At 35.0% G+C, this 20314-nt stretch overlaps 1 protein-coding gene across 6 annotated transcripts in view; it reads left to right on the forward strand.

Moving 5' to 3' along the window:
- The window catches only part of ADGRL3 (adhesion G protein-coupled receptor L3), a 956872-nt gene that overhangs the window by 372622 nt on the left and 563936 nt on the right, over positions 1-20314 (forward strand). For 5 of the 6 annotated variants that reach the window (XM_070372463.1, XM_070372465.1, XM_070372461.1 and 2 more), the window contains one exon: positions 14490-14693. The exons of the other annotated variant lie outside the window; for it this stretch is intronic. In XM_070372463.1, coding sequence (XP_070228564.1) covers positions 14490-14693 — 204 coding nt within the window. The remainder of the gene's footprint in view (positions 1-14489; positions 14694-20314) is intronic. 6 annotated transcript variants of the gene reach the window in all.

The raw sequence follows: 20314 nt of genomic DNA on the forward strand, positions 1-20314 counted from the left end.
ATATATTTCAAAAGTTAACTATGCAGTCTCTAATACAACAGTATGTACTACCAATATGTACATCTGACAGCTTTCCTTTGTAAGAATGTGTTTAGGAGCCTTCTCTGTGCATTCAGTATGCAGTTTGGCAATTGGAAAATAATTTTATTTTGCCTTTGCATCTGCAAAACATGTTATGTGTGAATTTTATTGTGGTGATACTCCTCTACAAGTAAGAAATGTGCACTTTGAGAGCAAAGTAGCATTTTCTATCTTCAGATTTTATGTACTGTGACTGTTTCAAGGGTTTAGAATCATATATTATTTTTTGTGCTTCTTGGCTTTGGGGTAAACTGATTATACTAGGATGGTTGTTGTGCACTTGATGTTGAATACATTTCAAGTAGTTTGATGTGTAATATATAAGTATCTAATTGTCTCCCTCTTCTTTGTATTGCTATTTATTTTCATTCTCAATGTAAGAATAGTGCTCTTACATTTATAATTTCATGTAAATAGCCATAGGGCATTTTTCATACAATTATTTCCTGCATTCAGATTGGAAAATAATTGCTTAATGACCAATCAAAAAATTGAAATGCAATAGGAAAGAGTCTTATCATGCAAATAAGATGCTATATATCAATGTTACATTATGATCTGTTTTGACAGTTCAGAATAAGGCCCTGTTGAAAACTAGGGTTAAGTCATTCTCTAATTTATTTCAGATTTTTAATTGATGAATTAAAAATAAACTTTATTTTAATAATTATATTTTTATTTTATTTGAATCTATGTTTCTTTACCATCGTAGCAGAACTAGTTTCTTTAAATATAAAAACTTGTCTTTGTATCAGAAAAACTGTGTATGAATTATTTGACCAAAGGAGTTAGGCTAGCTAAGGATTTGCAAGAGAAATATGCTGGTTGTAATTTCCAAAAGTAATGGCTAGACACCTTCAAACAAAACTAGGCTCTCACAGTGACACTTAATAAACTTTCTGTGTTTATTTGATCTATTCACACTGTAGTTTGTGGTGATATGAATGTCATGAAGTCAAGGTTATAGCTTGATAAAGTATAAGAACATAGTCTCGTATATTTCTTTGTCTGTCATTACCAATGTCACCTATTTTATTGTTTAAGTAATCCTCTTCAAACAAATTTAAATCAGAAGGCAAAAATTCAATAATCCCATGACCTGGTGGTACAATTAATACTAATGGTTGTTAGATATTTTTTGCAGTCGTGCAAGCGCATATTTTTAAAAAGTGGAATAACTTTAGAAATAAAAGTTGTGTCTTTAATACTGATTTCACTTTAAAATTAAGACATTTCTAGCCCTTCATTAAAGTTTAAAAAATTATGAATGCATGTTATATAAGAAATAATTGTGTATCTAACCATAGATTATTGGCTCAGCACTGAAGGTCATTGATACATTACAGTTACAAATCGCAGTATAAGGGAACATGGTTGTATATAAAATTTGACTGTATCTTTGTACCCATAGAAGAAAATCTCTTGATAATACGGAAAGTAAAAGAATGACTCATTTTTGACTCACAACTATATAAAATAAATGGTCATAAATGATCAAAACAGCCTTACTTATTATCACCACCATTTATTTAAAATAATTCCACAAGTTTTGGCTACTATAATAATCAACAAATGTAAACCAGAATAAATATTCAAATATTAAGATATAATTGTTATTTGCAGGTAGATTATGATGCATTCAGAAAATCAATAATATAATAACTTTCCAGAATCAATGAAAGCACTAAGTTCAGGTTTATGATTCATACATGCATATATGATTACATCACAGTAGAAATGAAATGCCTGAGTTACTTAGGAAATATAGGAGGAGCTACATTAAACCTAGGAGAAGAAAACTGTGAAACTTACTGTGAATTATAAAATAAAACACCCAATATACCATGTTCCTGAATAAAAAAAGACTAGGAACAGCAAAATTGTAAGTTATTTCCAAGTTAAATTTTATGTATGTTCACACAACTGCTTTCAGAGTACTGATGTGAGCTTTTCCATGTAGAAATTTAACAAAATTATTCTAAAATATATATTGATATATATATATAGAATATTAAGCAAAATTTTACAAAAGTGAAAAAGAATAATAGGTAGATATAAATTTAACATATATATTATGAAAGAACAGTAATTAAGATATAATATCAAAATTAGTGTAATTGATCAATTTTGAAAATGAGATTCCTGAAAAATCACTGCACTCTGTATTGTAATTTTCAAGGAATGACTCCTCAGAAAATCAAATATCTAAGACAAGAAAGAGTCAAATAAGGATCAAATCAATTGTGTGTGTATGTGTTTCGAATTATATACTATGGAACTTCTGGAGAAAGACTTCTTTGAGTTGCCTACTTTAATTTCCATTCTTAATGTATTAGATAGCGTAAACTTTGGCTGTGGTCACAGTAGAATTCAAAATGAATAATAGCTTCTAGAGAATATATTCTTGTTCACCAAACGTTTCAAGAAAGATAAATGTTTCTGGTTGGACAGTATATGTGTGTGTGTGTGTGTGTGTGTGTGTGTTTGTGCACGTGTGTGCATATCTCTGTGTTTGAAGGACAGAGGGGATGCCATTCTCTTGTTCTCACAGTTATTTATAGACTCAGTCTATTAATGGCACAAGAGTTCCAATATCTTTCTGAGGCTCATTGTCATTCCTATCCACAGAAGGAAGAAGAGTATTGGGAGGATTCCAGTGGGAGGTTCTTATATGGATATGCTTGGAAATAGTGCGCATTACTTTTGTTTCCGCTTCCATTAATTAAAACTCTGCCTCATAGCCACACCTATAAATAAGTTTGAAAATCGTAGTCCTCTTGTGATGAAGGAAGAAGAAAATATTTTTAAAATATATGGTAGTTTTTTAAAAATTAGATTTGATGCATCAATATCTTTTTTAATGTATAAATGGGTACTTAAAATATCTTTCTTGAGATATATTTCATATACCATAAAATTTAGTTTAGTGGATTTTAGTGTTTGCATAGTCGTGCACCTTTTAGAGTGTAATTAGTCCTCCAAAAAGAAATCCTATATCCATTAGTAGTCACATCCATCTTCCCCTTGGGAAGACCCAGTCCTGGACCATCAGTAATCAATGTATCTATGCTTTTCCCTATTGTAGACATTGCAACTTGCTTCTTTCATTTAGCATAATATTTTAAAAATATATGTATACCATGGCATGTATCAGTGGTTCTTGTTTGTTTCCAAGTAATCTGTTGTATAAATATACCACATTATATTTATCCGTGGATGGAAATTTGGATTATTCCCCACTTTTTGGCTATTCTGTATAATGTTTTTATGAAAATTCATGCATAAATTTTTGTGTGGACGTTTTCACTTTTCTTGGGTATAAACCTAGGAGTGGACTTGCTGAGTCACATGATTACTATATTTAACATTTTGAGGAAGTGCTAAACTACTTTCCAAAGTGGTTGCACAGTGACACGTTGCAAACATTCTTGCATTCTCAACTATATTTGTTACTGTCTTTTTTCTTTTAATCAATCTGGTCAAAATGAAGTAGTATCTCATTGTATATTTTTTTTTTTGCTACTCAATGGTTTCTTTTTGATGATCTATTTTAAATATAGTAGTTTGTACATGTCAATCCTAAACTCCCAATCTTGACTTATATTTCTCTAATGTATAATCTTGAGCTCATTTTCGTGTACTTGGTTATTTGCATATCTTACTTGAAGAAATATGATTTAATCATTTCTTAATTTTTATTTTTCATTTCTAAGTATTCTTTATATAAATATATTTTTTTGTAAAAAGGTCACAGGGTACCATTGTTACAGTACATTTGGATTTAAGAAATCTTTAGATGCATTTTCTAAGAGGCTTTTTGCTTGGATTTGCCCACTTACATCTCAGCTATTTTAAATTCACTTTGAAATCATATATCATTTGTCTAGCCCCACTCCACCTTCTTTTTTACTTATTCCTAAAAATAGTTCATTAACTTGTTTTTTTATGATTGCAAAAACTACTAATTGACAATGATTGAAACTTTATTCTGATATGTGAATTGAATAGTGGTGAATGATACACAGAATAGTTAGGTAATTCATTGAATTCTTCTAGTTAGTTTCCAATTACTCCTCCTTAAGAAAATGATAAAGAACATTAAACTTTAATTTGATGGCCAGAAGCATTTCTATTTTTGTTCTAGTCTGAATTCTTCTATCAGATTCAGAAAGCCCTCTTTTTTACATTTTTTGCGTCTTTGCTCAAATTATAAACAGTGCATCTTTTATTTCCATACACTTATTTTCTCTGATATGTTCTACAAATAGCTCAATGCCTCTTTAAATCTTAAGAAAGTTATGCTATTTGTTGTGTCTGTCAAATCTACACATGTTACTTAGTATCCTTTGGACTCACTCATATCACATCTTTAAACAGAAAAAGATGAGAAATGGAAAAGGACTTGAAGTATTATTTGGAAAGAATCCTAGTCAACTTGCACTATTTCAGCCCACTGGACTTATCTGAAATAATACTATTTCAGGAGAAAAGATTAGGACTAAATAAAGATAATGATTTATAAATGTTATTACTAAACAGCTGTTACATTTTTAAGAAACCTTGAATAAAGGAAGATGTCCTATTTAGAAAATAATGCTTACATGAAGCCCAGAAACTGAAGTTTATAGTATTATTCAATTTAAACTGCTTTGGAATTCTAATTTGCATGGTTCTATTGAATGAAGTAAAAAGATTTCAGGCCTTAGAATCTAATTCCAATTCTGTTACTTCCAAGAAACATGACCTTAACCATGTGAATCACGGTTTTCTTATTTTTTATAAGGGTAATTAGGCCTACTTTGTTGTACTATGAGGATTAAGTAAAATAATGTATAGAAAGGCCTTAGAACCAAGCTTCACACATTTAATCTTGGGAAAATGTGGGCATTAAAACATACCTTTAAGAATTAGACCTAAAAACCAAATGACCTGGATAGTTAGCAAATTTTAAAATACTACACTGTCTTGGGTCACTTACTTTCCATAGTGTTTTTCAAATACTGCATTGTATATTCTTAACCCCCAAATGTGACAGTTTCTCTAATTATGAGTCTACACATTTGTACACACATTCCATCATTATATTCAGGACTCACCCACTGAACTGTAACTAAGTCTTTAATGAGTTACTAATGAACATCTTAAGCTTAGATAAGCAAAAAAAGAAAAAAAAGTTTGAGCGTTTTGAAAAACTATTCATAGTTAAGCCTGTTGCTTTTAATTAGGCTATAAGCCCAGTGAAATTTCCTGTCTTTACTAATCTTCCCAGGTTTGAAGAAATTGAATAATAAGTGACAGATGTACCCTCCCTTTGATATTATTAATGTGAGGTAAAAAGGGATAAATGCATTGAGCTAAATTAGAGAAATCATTGTTTGATTAAACACAAAGATAATATACAAATTCAAAATAGTATATTTCAATGATTCATTTTTTTCCTTAGACTCTGATAACTTCAAAACCAGTTAATTTTGTTGTTGAATTAGAAAATAACAGATGTCATGAGGAAAAAAGATCCAGAGATGATTAGACCTTGTAGATGAAAAAAAAATCCTCTATATGGATGAAAGAGCAAACAGCTTTTACATATAACTGCTTCTCTCCAAGCTGTTAGAGATACTGTGAAAATAGTGATCACAGACACTACCTGAATTAGATCAGGACTATTATTTTCTGTAGCTCTTGTTATAAATCAACAATGGTGGTGACTGTTTAGCAATGATCCATTTTAAAAATTCCTTTTGATAGTGAAGTTGATGAAACCATGCAGACCTTAAGGGCACATGATTAAATAATGAAGACAGATAATACATAAAATTCAAAGCAACAGGATGGCATGATGCTCCCTCCAGGGAACACTCATATTTGTTTAAAAGGAACCCTTTTATATCAGTCACAGTGGCTCAGGACAGTGGGAAGAGCTGAGATAGCCCAGATGTTTTACGGGTTACACACTGTTGTTAGAGGCAAGCTTGACATCATGCCTCTGTACACAAATTAAAAATCAGCATGTCAGTTTTTAAAAGTAAGTGTCCAATAATAATTACACTCTCTATATATGTATCATAATATAAAAACACAGTCAGTTGTTTTGACCTGTGAGACTGTTAACATGTCTGCTGGCTTGTGAACCAGCATTTAGGCATTCATTTTGTATATGTGCTGAGGATGGGGTTGATTGGTAAAAGTCCCTTATTATTTGGAAAAATAATACCAAAAACATTTTCATTCTTCTCAACTACCTTCAGAAATGCCAGTTATGATTAGCTTAGGATGGGGAGAAAGCACTGACTAACAAGACAGATCTCTGTCAAAATATGTATAATTTTTGCTGCTTTTTTTTTTTTTTTCCTACATGTCAAGTACAGGTGTCAATGGGATTAAGGTAAAGTGCCTCATTACTATCGTTATAAAAATTTTCAAAGAAATTATCTGGAATATTCTGAAGGCACATTTTCTCTACCATTAAAATGTTAACATTCTTTAAGAGGAGAGTAGACGAAGGGAAATTAAAGGAATATTTGTATTCTTCAAAGAATAAATTCCAGAGTTATACTTTTGTTATCATTAATTGAAATCTGTTTGCATTATGTTTGCAAAGAGACAGTTGTGACATTTTATTTAATTTAAATGAAAATAATGTGCTTTCAAGAGCTGATTTTTTTTTCAAATTTGTATCAGTACCAGAATTTTATTCTCTGCTTATTCATTTTAACAAATATTTGAGATATTTCTATTGCAGTATTTCAGTATAAGCAACCACAGTGAGCCACAATTTTTCTTTTATTTTTAGAACATAGAAGATATCATGGTTGAAAGACAATTAAAAATAATCTTTTAATGTTGTTTCTTTTGTTTTTTAACACTGGGAATTTAATTTCCCTTTAGCTTTATTCATAACAGGTGTTTGCTTTTTCCACTAGTCTCAGGATGTCTTATATTGCTTTCAGAACTTGAAAGTTCAGTCTTTTGATGAAAGTTTAAAACATTTAAAAGTGTTTATTTTCCTGTAACAAGCTCTGTTTTAGAAAAGAGCAAGAAACTCAGTTTGCAAGGAAAGATGCATGAACACATAGAGCATATGAACACTACATAAGACAAGCATTAGAAGAATCTGTTGAGTTAAATAATATATGCATATACTCTAAAGGTTGCTTCGTCATATACAGGTAGAAAAGTCATCACTTCTGAGCCATTTCTTCTAAGACCCAGAATTAAATCAGAGTTTTCTCTGTATTAGAACTCCCATGATGTAGTTTCTACCTGGTATTTTCTACCTTAGTCAGGTAGAAGTGGAACATTTTTGACAATTGTTAGAGATTACTTTGTTGTTGTTAAATTGCTAAGTCGTATCTGGCTCTTTGCCACCCTGTGGACAGCAGCACCACAGGCTTTCCTGTCCTTCACCATCTCCCAGAGTTTGCTCAGATTCATGTCCCTTCACTCAGTGAAGATGTCTAACCATTTCATCCTCTGCTGCCCTCTTCTCCTTTTGCCTTCAATCTTTCTCAACATCAGGGTCTCCAATGAGTCAGTTCTTCACATCAGGTGGCCAAAGTATCGGAGCTTCAGCTACAACATCAGTCCTTCCAATGAATATTCAGGGTTGATTTCCTTTAGGATTGACTGGTTTGATTTCTTTACAATCCAAGAACTCTCAAGAGTCAAGGGACTCTCCAGCACCACAACTTGAAATCGTCAATTCTTTGGTGCTAAGCCTTCCTTATGGTCCGAGTCTTATATCCATACATCACTACTGGAAAAATCATAACTTTAACTATATGGACCTTTGTCAGCAAGGTAATGTCTTTACTTTTTAGGTTTGTTATAGCTTTCCTTCCAGGGAGCAGGTGTCATTTAATTTCATGGCTGCACTCACCATTCACAATCATTTTGGAGCCCAAGGAAATAAAATCTGTTACAGCTTCCACTTCTTCCCCATCCATTTGTCATAAAGTGATGGAACTGGATGCCATGATCATAGTTTTTTGCATGTTGAGTTTTAAGGCAGCTTTTTCACTCTCTGCCATTAGACTGGTATCATCTGCATATTGGAGTTTGTGACTAGTTCTCCTGACAGTCTTGATTATAGCTTTTGATTCATTCAGCCTGGCATTTTGCATGATGTACCCTAAATATAAGTTAAATAAACAGGGTGACACTAAAGCCTTTTCTTATTCCTTTCCCAATTTTGAATCAGTCTGTTATTCCATTAAGGTTCCAGCTTTTGCTTCTTGACCTGCATACAGATTTCTCAGGTAGCAGGTAAGGTGAGCAGGCAGGTAAGGTCTCATATTCTTATCTTTTTAAGAATTTTCCAGTTTGTTGTGATCCACACAGTCAGTGGCTGTAGCATAGTCAATGAAGCTGAAGTAGATGTTTTTCTGGAATTTGCTTGCTTTGTCTATTGCCCAAGAAATGTTGGCAATTTGATCTCCGGTTCCTCTGCCTTTTCTAAATCCAGTTTGTACATCTGGAAGTTCTCAGTTCACATAGTGCTGAAGCCTAGCTTGAAGGATTTTGAGAATAACCTTACTAGCATACAAAATGAGTGCAATTGTACCCAGCCTATAAAGCAATTTTGCAGCTGTCATACTTACTTTAGGGAGAAATCAGGAAAGAAGTAATTTATTAATACAGCCAAGATGAAGGTGATGGCAGGAAGGTAGAGTCTTTCAGGTATGCGTAAAGAAACACAAAAAATGGGAAATGACAGTTACTTAAAAGCAAAGAAATAATAGCAGTCATCTCTCTCTCTCTCCTCCCTTTCCTTCCTGCTTCCTCCCTCCTCTTCTACCCTTTCTCTATGGCTAGATAGATAGATATAGATATGGCACTAAACTGGATTAGGTATTTTGTTTCACTCAGTCATTTTTTGATAACAAGCATTTCAATATAATTTGTAGCATTTATGTAGCATGTTGCCATTAGTTGAACACTTTTTCACACAAAAGCTCAGTGACTACTCATAGCAACTCTTCGAATCATACATAGTAATATCATTAATTCTAAGATGCACAAATAAACTTGGAACTGTCAATCTAATGATGTAATGACATTTCACATAGTTATTAGAAGAGAAACTCAAATCAAAATCCCTTAACCAGCTCTTAGAGGCTTCTCCCAAAGCATTTTAATAACCTGTTGAGAATCACCTTATTTTGTAGACCTGTGATTTTAATTAGAAATAAACCATCAGAGCAGCACATGTTAATAGAAGAATGAAGTAGAAATAAAAGAAGAAAAGGAAAGAAGTAAAGTTTGATTTAAGGAAAACGATATTGTATTTGCTTAAATCTTGTAAATAAAAAGACAAATATTTGAAGACAGGTGTCTTCTAGAACTAGATTAATGTGTTTTACACATAGCCTATTTGCACTGAATTTAGACAAGTGGGTAGAGAATGCCATAGTACAGATATCACATGTTTCTCAACATGAAGAAGGACTTGCTTCTTCATATGTAATTGGGTGGGTGGCTCAAGAACAGAGTGAATTTGTAGTCACAGTTTCCTCATATGAAACTTAGTGATTTTTAGCAGACATAATCTTAGAGTTATTATCTATTGTGTGAGTTGAATGGTTCTTTTCAGACTTGAGATTGCATATTTTTAATGGAATGCCAGACATATAACTGCAATATTTATCTTGAAGACTTAGTTTTATAATAGCTTCAGGAAGAAAAATTTGATTTATATTTATAACTCAAATATTTCCCCAGAATTTATATAATAACTTAGGGGGTAACATATACACTATTTTTTTTAAAACAAAACTTAAGATTTTAGCTCTGTTCTAAGAATATTAGAGATACCAAGGGAACATTTCATGCAAAGATGGGCTCAATAAAGGAAAGAAATGGTAGAGACCTAACAGAAGCAGAAGATATTAAGAAGAGGTGGAAAGAATACACAGAAGAACTGAACAAAAAAGATCTTCACAAGCCAGATAATCACCATGGTATGATCATTCATCTAGAGCCGGACATCCTGGAATGTGAAGTCAAGTGGGCCTTAAAGCATCACTACGAACAAAGCTAGTAGAGGTGATGGAATTTCAGTTGAGCTATTCCAAATCCTAAAAGATGATGCTGTGAAAGTGCTGCACTCAATATACCAGCAAATTTGAAAAACTCAGCAGTGGCCACAGGATTGGAAAAGGTCAGTTTTCATTCCAATCCCAAAGAAAGGAAATGCCAAAGAATGCTCAAAGTACCACACAATTGCACTCATCTCACACACTAGTAAAGTAATGCTCAAAATTCTCCAAGCCAGGCTTCTGCAATACGTGAACCGTGAACTTCCAGATGTTCAAGCTGGTTTTAGAAAAGGCAAAAGAACCAGAGATCAAATTGCCAACATCCACTGGAAAAAGCAAGAGAGTTCCAGAAAAACATCTATTTCTGCTTTATTGACTATGCCAAACCTTTGACTGTGTGGATCACAATAAACTGTGGAAAATTCTGAAGGAGATGGGAATTCCAGACCATCTGACCTGCCTCTTGAGAAACCTATATGAAGGTCAGGAAGCAACAGTTAGAACTGTCATGGAACAACAGACTGGTTCCAAATAGGAAAAGGAGTACGTCAAGGCTGTATATTGTCACCCTGCTTATTTAACTTATACGCAGAGTACATCATGAGAAACACTGGGCTAGAGGAAGCACAAGCTGGAATCAAGATTGCCGGGAGAAATATCAATAACCTCAGATATGCAGATGACACCACCCTTATGGCAGAAAGTGAAGAGGAACTAAAAAGCCTCTGGATGGAAGTGAAAGAGGAGAGTGAAAAAGTTGGCTTAATGCTCAACATTCAGAAAACTAAGGTCATGGCATCTGATCCCATCACTTCATGGCAAATAGATGTGGAAACGGTGGAAACAGTGACAGACTTTATTTTGGGGGCTCCAAAATCACTGTAGATGGTGACTGCAGCCATGAAATTAAAAGTCTCTTACTCCTTGAAAGGAAAGTTATAACCAGCATAGACAGAATATTAAAAAGCAGAGGCATTACTTTGTCAACAAAGGTCCATCTACTCAAAGCTATGGTTTTTCCAGTAATCATGTTTCATTGTGAATGTTGGACTCCAAAGAAAGCTGAGTGCTGATGAATGGATGCTTTTGAACTGTGGTGTTGGACAAGACTCCTGAGAGTCCCTTGGACAGCAAGGAGATCCAACCAGTCCATCCTAAAAGAGATCAGTCCTGGGTGTTCATTGGAAGGACTAATGTTGAAGGTGAAACTCCAATACTTTGGCCACCTGATGCGAATAGCTGCCTCATTTGAAAAGATCTTGATACCTGGAAAGATTGAGGTCAGGAGAAGGGGACGACAGAGGATGAGATGGTTGGATGGCATCACTGACTCATTGGTCATGGGTTTGGGTGGTCTCCGGGAGTTGGTGATGAACAGGGAGGACTGGTGTGCTGCGGTGCATTGGGTCGCAAAGAGTCTGACATGACTGAGTGACTGAACCGAACTGAACAGACTTCATCCATGTGGGCCGTGTTACAGCCCCTCCACTTTTGCTGCTAGTGGTCGGTGACTCAGATTCCTTTGTAGAGATGGTCAGTTTAAAGATTAGTTTGATCTATTCACACAAGATACCCCGACTTCATGGAACACCTTGCAGTCTAGTCTCCTTCAATTTAAGAGTCAAAATCTATTTAAATTCACAGTATTTTTGTGCTTCTCCATCTTACCACATGAAATAATTTTATCATCTGATCCAGACCTATTCTTTGTAGGTCCACAGACCTTGCTTTCTAGTAGTTTAAGCACTCTTATTTCTTGTTTAAGGTGAGATTCTTTCATTTAATGCAGAAACTCATATTTTTCAACTGATAGTGAGTCCATTCCACATGCGTTTTCAATCACAGTTTTCTGCCTACTCTAGCATTTTACCTTTCCTGAAATAATTGATCTCTAGTTCCGTTCTTATGTCTTTTTCCCTTTCCTGCCCTAGTCCTTTTTTCCCTAGAAGCTCTATTCAGTATCCTAACCAAGTGGCTGGTTGTTCCCAAACTAAACTCCTTAACCTGGTTTACAATGCCAATGATCTGGCTGTTGCTCACCTCTCTGATCTCAGCCCAGAACATTCTTATCCCAGTCCTGTACAGATTCATTGGCCATTGTGATAATTCTTGATCAGCCCAAGGCGATTCCAGATTGAGGCCTTCGGAATGCTCTTTACTCCTGACTTTTTATGACTAGCAACTTCTAATTTTGCTTCCATATGTAAATCTGTAAAAATCTAAACATAGTAGCATTTATTATTCTATTTAAACTTTCTGTGGATTACTCATATCTATATGATATTAAAATTACTTATGTATTTGCATGTCCTCTGTCTTCCATACAAGAATGGGTGATTCATTAAAGTAGGTATGTAATCTCTCTTTTTCACTAAAATCTCCAGTACCTAGAAAAGGACTTGACATATAATTGCAACTCGAAACATATTTGTTGAATGAATGAACAAGTAAACGCATGCTCCATCACTCCAGATCTTCTTGTTAATTTGGCTGAGGGTGAAATCTCTCAACTTTATTATAACTGAAGCTTGAAGGATACATAATAGCTTCATAATCTTTTCCTAATTCCTTCCATAGACCATAGATATTTTAGGGAAAATATACCTGTGTATATGTTCATGTGGCCTTCCCTGGTGGCTCAGCAGTAAAGAATTTACCCCCAGTACAGGAGACATGGATTTAATCCCTGGGTCAGAAAGATCCCCTGGAGAAGGAAATGGCAACCCACTCCAGTGTTCTTGCCTGGGAAATCCCATGGACAGTGGAGCCTGGTGGGTTACAGTCCACAGGATCACAAAGAATCAGACATGATTGAGCGATTGAGCATGCACATGTTCAAAGAATCAGACATGATTGAGCGATTGAGCACACACATGTTCATGTAAAAATAATCTAAAAAATAGTCACATTGTCAACTTGGGTATAAGGAGAATGATATTTTGGAAGTTGAAAGATTGGAAAAGATGTCACTGGAGGTGATTTTTTAGATATTTTCATTTTTGTCACAGCTGTATTTGGCCTTAAAACTTGTTACTTCTTTTGATACCTTTTCATTCACACAAACTGTCAAAATAGCATTCAGATTAACTTTTGGCTAGATATTTTAGTGTACATACATTATAATGAGTTTAAATAAAAATTTGTTTTAGGGTGGTGCCTTAAAGATATATTTTAAACTTTGTCATTGTGGACAAATTTCTTAATATCATTTTTGCTTTTTATAAGAGCTATATCATTTGTCATGATTTGGAGGAGAATGTGTTTTTCACTCTTAATTTTCAAATACTTTAGACACCAAGAAGTTGTAGCACTACTGTATAAGCTTCTAGTATTAGAAAGATGATTATAAAATTCTCTTACTTTATCGGATTTCTTAGTTTCTCTCCTGACTGTTGAATGGTAGCCATATAGAATCCTTATCATGTTTTTAATATGCATGTTATGTTAAAATAATTGTGTAATGCAAAATTGTTTTCCTTGTAAAGTCTTTTTCTTTCTGTTAGCAGGAACATTATCATTATCACTCCTATTTATTACACTAGTTGCAATTAGTATAGAAAAGTGTATCTGTAGCAATTCACACACACAAAAAAGAAGTCCTGTACTTAAACCGTTCTGTTTTTCATAGCATAAAATGTATGACTGTTCTGTGAATATTAAAAAATAATCGTGTGTGTAATTTTATTTTTTCATTATTGTCTTGGTCTTCCATATTTATCCATTTATGTAATATGTACCATTTGTCAGTAAAATCACTGTGTATATATATGGCAAAAATGTATGTATATATTTTTCATCCTAATGTCCATCACAAACCTTAGTACAGCATCCTTCCAAAAATGTTAAATAACCTGAAACATATAAATAAATATAAAACAATCCATGTAACAATTCCACAAACAAAATTAATAAAAAACTTTCTGAAAGTTTTTCACCCATTATTATATCAAGCTTTTTGTGTGTAAATATTTAATTCAATAACCAATATTTTCATTGACACAAACATGAGTGCCCATAAATTAGAACAGAATGCTGTGAATCTATAACAAATATAATCATTATATTTTTTTCAGGCAGCTTTTTCTTTCCATAATTATAGTTAATTTTCTAATGGTTGTTAGGAGTTAGGATGAGGTTTTTGGCTTACTTAAGATCATGATTAACTAGGACAGAGGTACACAGTCCATATCACACTAGCAACCAGGAGATGTGAGCTCCTTAGCTCCAGGGTTGCCTGTGGGGCCTGGGGTGGTGGAGTCCACGGCCTAGGGCCCTCAGCAGAGAGCAGCCTTGGGAATAGCCCCAGTAGGGCTCCTCTGAGGCTGGCCTGAGCTAAGCGGAGTCTGATGGTGCGCCCTGCGGTCCCCGCAGGTGGCAAACACAGTGAGCGACATCCAGCCCTTGCTTCTCCACTGCGACATGCTGAGCGCGGCCCAGGAGGCGCTCTACCTCCCAGACATCTCCTTCAGCAGCCAGCTGCGGAGCGCGCCACTGCTCATCGCGGACCAGGGCCCCGTGGAGCTACCAGAGGAGTTCGTGGTCCAGGTGCCCATGGAGCTCAGATCTCAGCCCAAGGTGCGGCCAGCGGTGGGGAGAGAGGGCTGGGGGTGGCTGGGTAGGGGCCCCTGGGAGGCTCGGCCCCAGGCAGTGCCCAAAACGTGTCTTCTCATAGATCTCTGCATTCACTCATGTGGCTGATGTTTACACCCAGTGAGACACTGACATGTTGTTGAACAATGCATGCTTGTTCTACATTAGAACCTCATCGCTGTTTCAAAATGTTTGACTTTAAATTTCCGATTCGGTTTGAAATATTTTCACTGGAAGTTTAAAATTACTCTTAGTGACCATGTCAACGGTTGTAAATTTGAATGGTTGTAAAAGACACATTTTAACATTTCCGATCATCTGTTTGAAAATATATTCCCATCAATGGAAACTGGAAAGAGTTTTGAAATTATGGTGAAAACATCTTGATTAGGAATTGTGTGTAGTCATTTAAAGAATACATCCTGATAGGAAAGTGATGGTTGCAGAAGTAACCAAATTTTTTAATGGAAATGTTGGAAAGTGCTTTCTTTTTATTATTGTCTCTTCAGTTGGCAAGTACAGTGTGAGACACCCAGCCTTTGAAGTTCCAATGAGGAAAGTTAAATAATATTTTTAGAAAACCCAGTTTTATTCTTTTCCTCAGTACTTCATATATATATATATATATATATATATATATATATATAATCTTTACATAATATTTAGGCAATAGAGTTTTTTTTTCTTTTCACTCATCAGACTTTATGAAGACTGTCTTATCTCTCTAATTTCCCTCAGGGAACATAATATGTATAATATAATATGAAATAATATATACAAATATTATGTGCTTATTATACACTATTTATATACTTTATTTATAATTTTCTTTGTGTCTGCAACATGAAAAAGGTTGAGAAACATTTGGCAGGTGGAACCATGAGTATCAAGCTTTATCCCAAAACACACATCTCCTACACCATAATTTAATAATACAGGAAAATACTGTCTAAGGAATCTGAAATGCCGCTATATTAACTGAGCTTATCTTCTGAGCACCATTACAGAACTCTCTGGTAAAATATGTTGGAATACTGTATTTTAGTTCAGCGACAAAGGGTTATTCAACACCTTTTTATCAATTTGAGATTTAAGAGACCTGTGATATTTAAACCTAATTCTTCAATTACTTCAGCCATGTAGAGTAAGTGTGTGGTGATGTTGGCACTCACAGTGGCTCCTTCCACTCAATCACATATTTTAATCAGTGGCCTAGAGTCTTTCAATTCGGATTAGCACTACTCCCCTGATAGCGATGATTGGGGGTCATTGCTGGGAGGTAAGTGCATGTATTTCTACAGAAGCACATAGAATTGACTCCAGAGTGTTTAGAAAAATCATGGAAAAGATATAATAAATATTCTTTAAGAATTCATTTTTTTTCTTTTCTGTTTTGTATTATCATTTTAAATCTGAAATTCTCTAAATTGAGTACAGTTATATTTTTCACAAAATGTGCTTTAGCAATCAGAAAGTTTTCATCATGACATTGGCTTTTGATTTATATTATGAAAGAGTAACACAACATTAATGTTTTTTTTAATTTGCTCAACTACATATGTGTTCATCACAATTTCTAGTACTAGTGAAGAAGAAATCTAGAAATGAATTTTACTTTTTGAGTAGATGTTATAAATGTTTAAATCAGCAACTGTAACATAAACACAGAAACACACACAAACACCTGCTGGCAATTCAAAATAGCAGTCAATTAGCACACGTTTTTTCCTATAGTACTTTTACTAATATGTTGGCTGAATTTATACGTTCCCCAGCTTTTACAGCTTAATAAGATTTTTCTGTATTACTAGCTTTTACTTTTTGCCATGTGTGTGTCAGGTTACATTGTAGTAAGGGGATTAAGTCACATTTTTCTATCTATTTACAAATAGGAAAATTGAATTATATTCTATTTTGGGCAAAGACAAAAATGAGGGTATCAGGAAACCTTTACTTGATCTTATAAATGAACACTTAGGTAAATATCATGTGATTTAAAAGGAGCCTAGGTTATTATGTTAATCTGCTATGATGAGGTAATACTTTCTGAAAGTCACTTTTGTGCAAAAGTAATTTTATCAGTCAGAGAGCAACTAAAGGTCATCTTTGAAAGCTCTCTATAGAAAGAATAAAGAAGATGAAGTAAATATTACAGGGGCATAATCTTTATTGATATGGAAAATAGTACATACAGCTAGAACACATGAACTGGTATTAAATATGAAATTAAAATAAGAGATATCACATTACTTTGAGCTCTTCAAACTGAAAAGACATGAAAGAATTCAAACTGGAAAATGTCAATGAACTCCAGCTTCCTCCCTTCTTCTACCTGCCTTTCTAAAAGAGAAACAACAGTCTGTTATAGAAACAAGATATTTTAAGATACAGAAAACTCAGAAAAATATAAATAGTAAAGCTTGATATTAATGCAGTCTTTGATTGGAATACAAAATTGATATTACGTTAAAAAAAGTTAACCTCTGTTTGTTCTGTAGATAGCCAAAAGAGCAAATAGAAACCCAACAAACACAGCCTTCACAACATAACAAAAACCCTTTTATTTGTTTGAAATTAAACTTTGCCCTTTTTTCCCCCTTTATATTCGATTCCAGATAGCTAATAGCAGTTCTTGAGAGTTAACGAGTGTTTGGATTCACAGGAATTAGGACTTCACAGTAGAGCAGCAAAGCATAAAGAATTAAAAAATATTGTTCTCAGAAGACATTTTTCTCTTTAGCATATTAAGGCAGAAGGATGTCTGAGGGCAGATTGCATGCTTAATGACTAGATATCAAGACTTTTCCTTGAAGCTAAAGGAATGTTAATGTGTTTTTTATCAGCATTTTCCTTGCTTTAATTGTGATTTTCATGCAGATGCATAAAAAGTTCATTGAGATGATCTACAAATAAGCCTCCTGCAAGCCACATGTATAGTGTGCAGGGTTCATACAGGTGTTCTCTCGGAGTATACCTGAAGCATTTCAATCCTGACAGGTCATAAAAACTCTAGAAGTCTGTGATCATTTTTAAGCTTACCTTTTGCGGGAGTCAAAATGCTTTTACAAGTGGCTTGTGTAGTCTCTCAGTCTCTTGAGGAATCACATCCACCTCTGCCATTACTATTTTTTTTTTCCATTTTCTCCTGTTCCTTCTTCCATCTTTTTATGTTTATAGATGAGAATTCTTTCACGCTAATTAAGCTCTATTTGATTTTTTTTAATTGCTTTACACAAGTCAGTCTTTAAATTAGTCTGCTGTTGTTGCTCCTAAGTCAGTTCAGTTGTATCTGACTCTGTGCAACCCCCTAGACGGCAGCCCACCAGGCTGTGCCATCCCTGGGATTCTCCAGGCAAGAACACTAGAGTGGGTTGCCATTTCCTTATCCAATTAAATTAGTCTGAATACTGGTAATTCCTTTATTCATTCTTACCTTCATTATGTTTTCCTCTTTTGATTGTTCATAGATGCATGCTGGGCCTTGCTCTAAAGTGGCAGGAAGGCAGAGATGGAGAACTAACAAACTTTAATGGTACTGGGAGATAAAAATAATACATTGTGACAAAAGTTTGCTAGAGGATGTCTTTTCCTTGCACCCAAAGAGCCAAGAGCTTTGTTTGTAAAGTAGTGATTAACTTATGCCTTTGTATGTGTGTGTGTGTATTTGATGGTAGGTGATACCTGTAGGAGCAGTGTTTTAAGAATTCATAATTCTGACTTCCCTGGTGGTCCAGTGGTTATGCAATGAAGGGAACACTGGTTTGATCCTGGGTCAGGGAAGATCCCACACGCTGCGAAGCAACTAAGCACACATGCCATGACAATTGAACACATGGGCCAGAACCCTTGAGCTGCAGGAGAGAAGCCACCACAATGAGAAGCCACCACAATGAGAAGCCCTCACAATGCAACTAAGAGTAGCCCAAGAGCTTGCTTGCTGCAAGTAGAGAAAGTGAAAGTGAAGTCACTCAGTCGTGTCTGACTCTTTGTGACCCCATGGACTGTAGCCCACCAGGCTCCTCTGTCCATGGGATTCTCCAGGCAAGAATACTGGAGTGGGTTGCCATTTCCTTCTCCAGGAGATCTTCCCAACCCAGGGATTGAACCCGGGTCTCCCACATTGTAGACAGTTGCTTTATTTACCATCTTAGCCACCAGGGAAGTCAAGTAGAGAAAGTTCAAGAGCAAAATGAAGATGGAGCACAGCCATTAATTTAAAAAAAAAAACATAATTCCTATGGAAATCTAAGGACTATTAAGCACTGGACCTTGGTGATCAGTAAATGATACCAGGGAATTTTTTTTCCCCCCAATGGGCCTAGTTCCTCTTTGATTCTTCTCTAGCTTTCTGACAGCTTTCTTTGCTCATTAACATTGTAAATGACTGCCTTCCTGAATTGTACACCACTGCCCTTAGCAATAGCACTAAGCACCAACTAGCACTTGTCTTACCTTTTAGTTTGAATTTCCAAAAATAATATTTAATCTTCATTGGTTAGGCCTGATTAAACCCCTGATTTAATTATTCATGTCCCTGGCCATCTTAGGATGTAGGGCCACATAGAAGCAGTTTTGTAGCAAAGAGGAACTACAGAGACCCTATTACAAAAGTGAGTATAAAGTCCTATGGTACACATAAGGAGAGTATCAACTCAGTTTTGGAAGATTGGAAGAGATGCTTGTGAAGAAACATGACATTTAACCTGGGATCTGACAGCCAAATAGTAGTTAACCAAGTATAGCGGTAGAAAAAGAAAGATACTATTAATTTTTAAAGAAATGGTACCAGACCACCTTACCTATCTCCTAAAAAACCTGTATGCAGATTAAGAGGTAACAGCTAGAACCAGATATGGAATAACTGACTGGTTCAAAATTGGGAAAGGAGTACAACAAGGCTATATGTTGCCATCCTGCTTATTTAATTTATATGCAGAGTACATCATGTGAAATGCCAGGCTAGATGAATCATGTGGGGAGAAATATCAACCTTAGATACGCAAATGATACCACTCTCATGGTAGAGCGTGAACAGGAATTAAAAAGTCTCTTGATGAGGATAAAAGAGGAGGCTTGAAGCTCAGCATTCAGAAAACTAATGGCATCTGGTCTCATCACTTTATGGCAAACAGAAGAAGAAAGAGTGTAAGCAGTGACAGATTTTCTTCTTTGGGGCTCCAGAATCACTGCAGATGGTGACTCTAGTCATGATATTAAAAGACACTTGCTCCTTGAAAGGAAAGCTATGACAAAGCTAGACAGTGTATTAGACAGTAGACATTGCTGACAATGACCATATAGTTTAAGCTATGGTTTTTCCAGTAATCATGTATGGTTGTGAGAGTTGGGACATAAAGAAGGCTAAATGCTGAAGAAATGATGCTTTTGAATTGCAGTGCTGAAGACTCTTGAGAGTCCCTTGGACTTCAGGGAGATCCATCAGTCAATACTAAAGGAAATCCATCCTGAATATTTATTGGAACGACTGATGCTGTAACTGAAGCGTCAGTACTTTGGCTACCTGATGCGAAGAGCCAACTCATTAGAAAAGACCCTGATGCTGGGCAAGGTTGAAGGCAAAGGGAGAAGGGGGCGGCATAAGATGA

The sequence above is a fragment of the Bos mutus genome, chromosome 6 (assembly GCF_027580195.1).
Source record: "Bos mutus isolate GX-2022 chromosome 6, NWIPB_WYAK_1.1, whole genome shotgun sequence".
Taxonomy (NCBI): Eukaryota; Metazoa; Chordata; class Mammalia; order Artiodactyla; family Bovidae; genus Bos; species Bos mutus.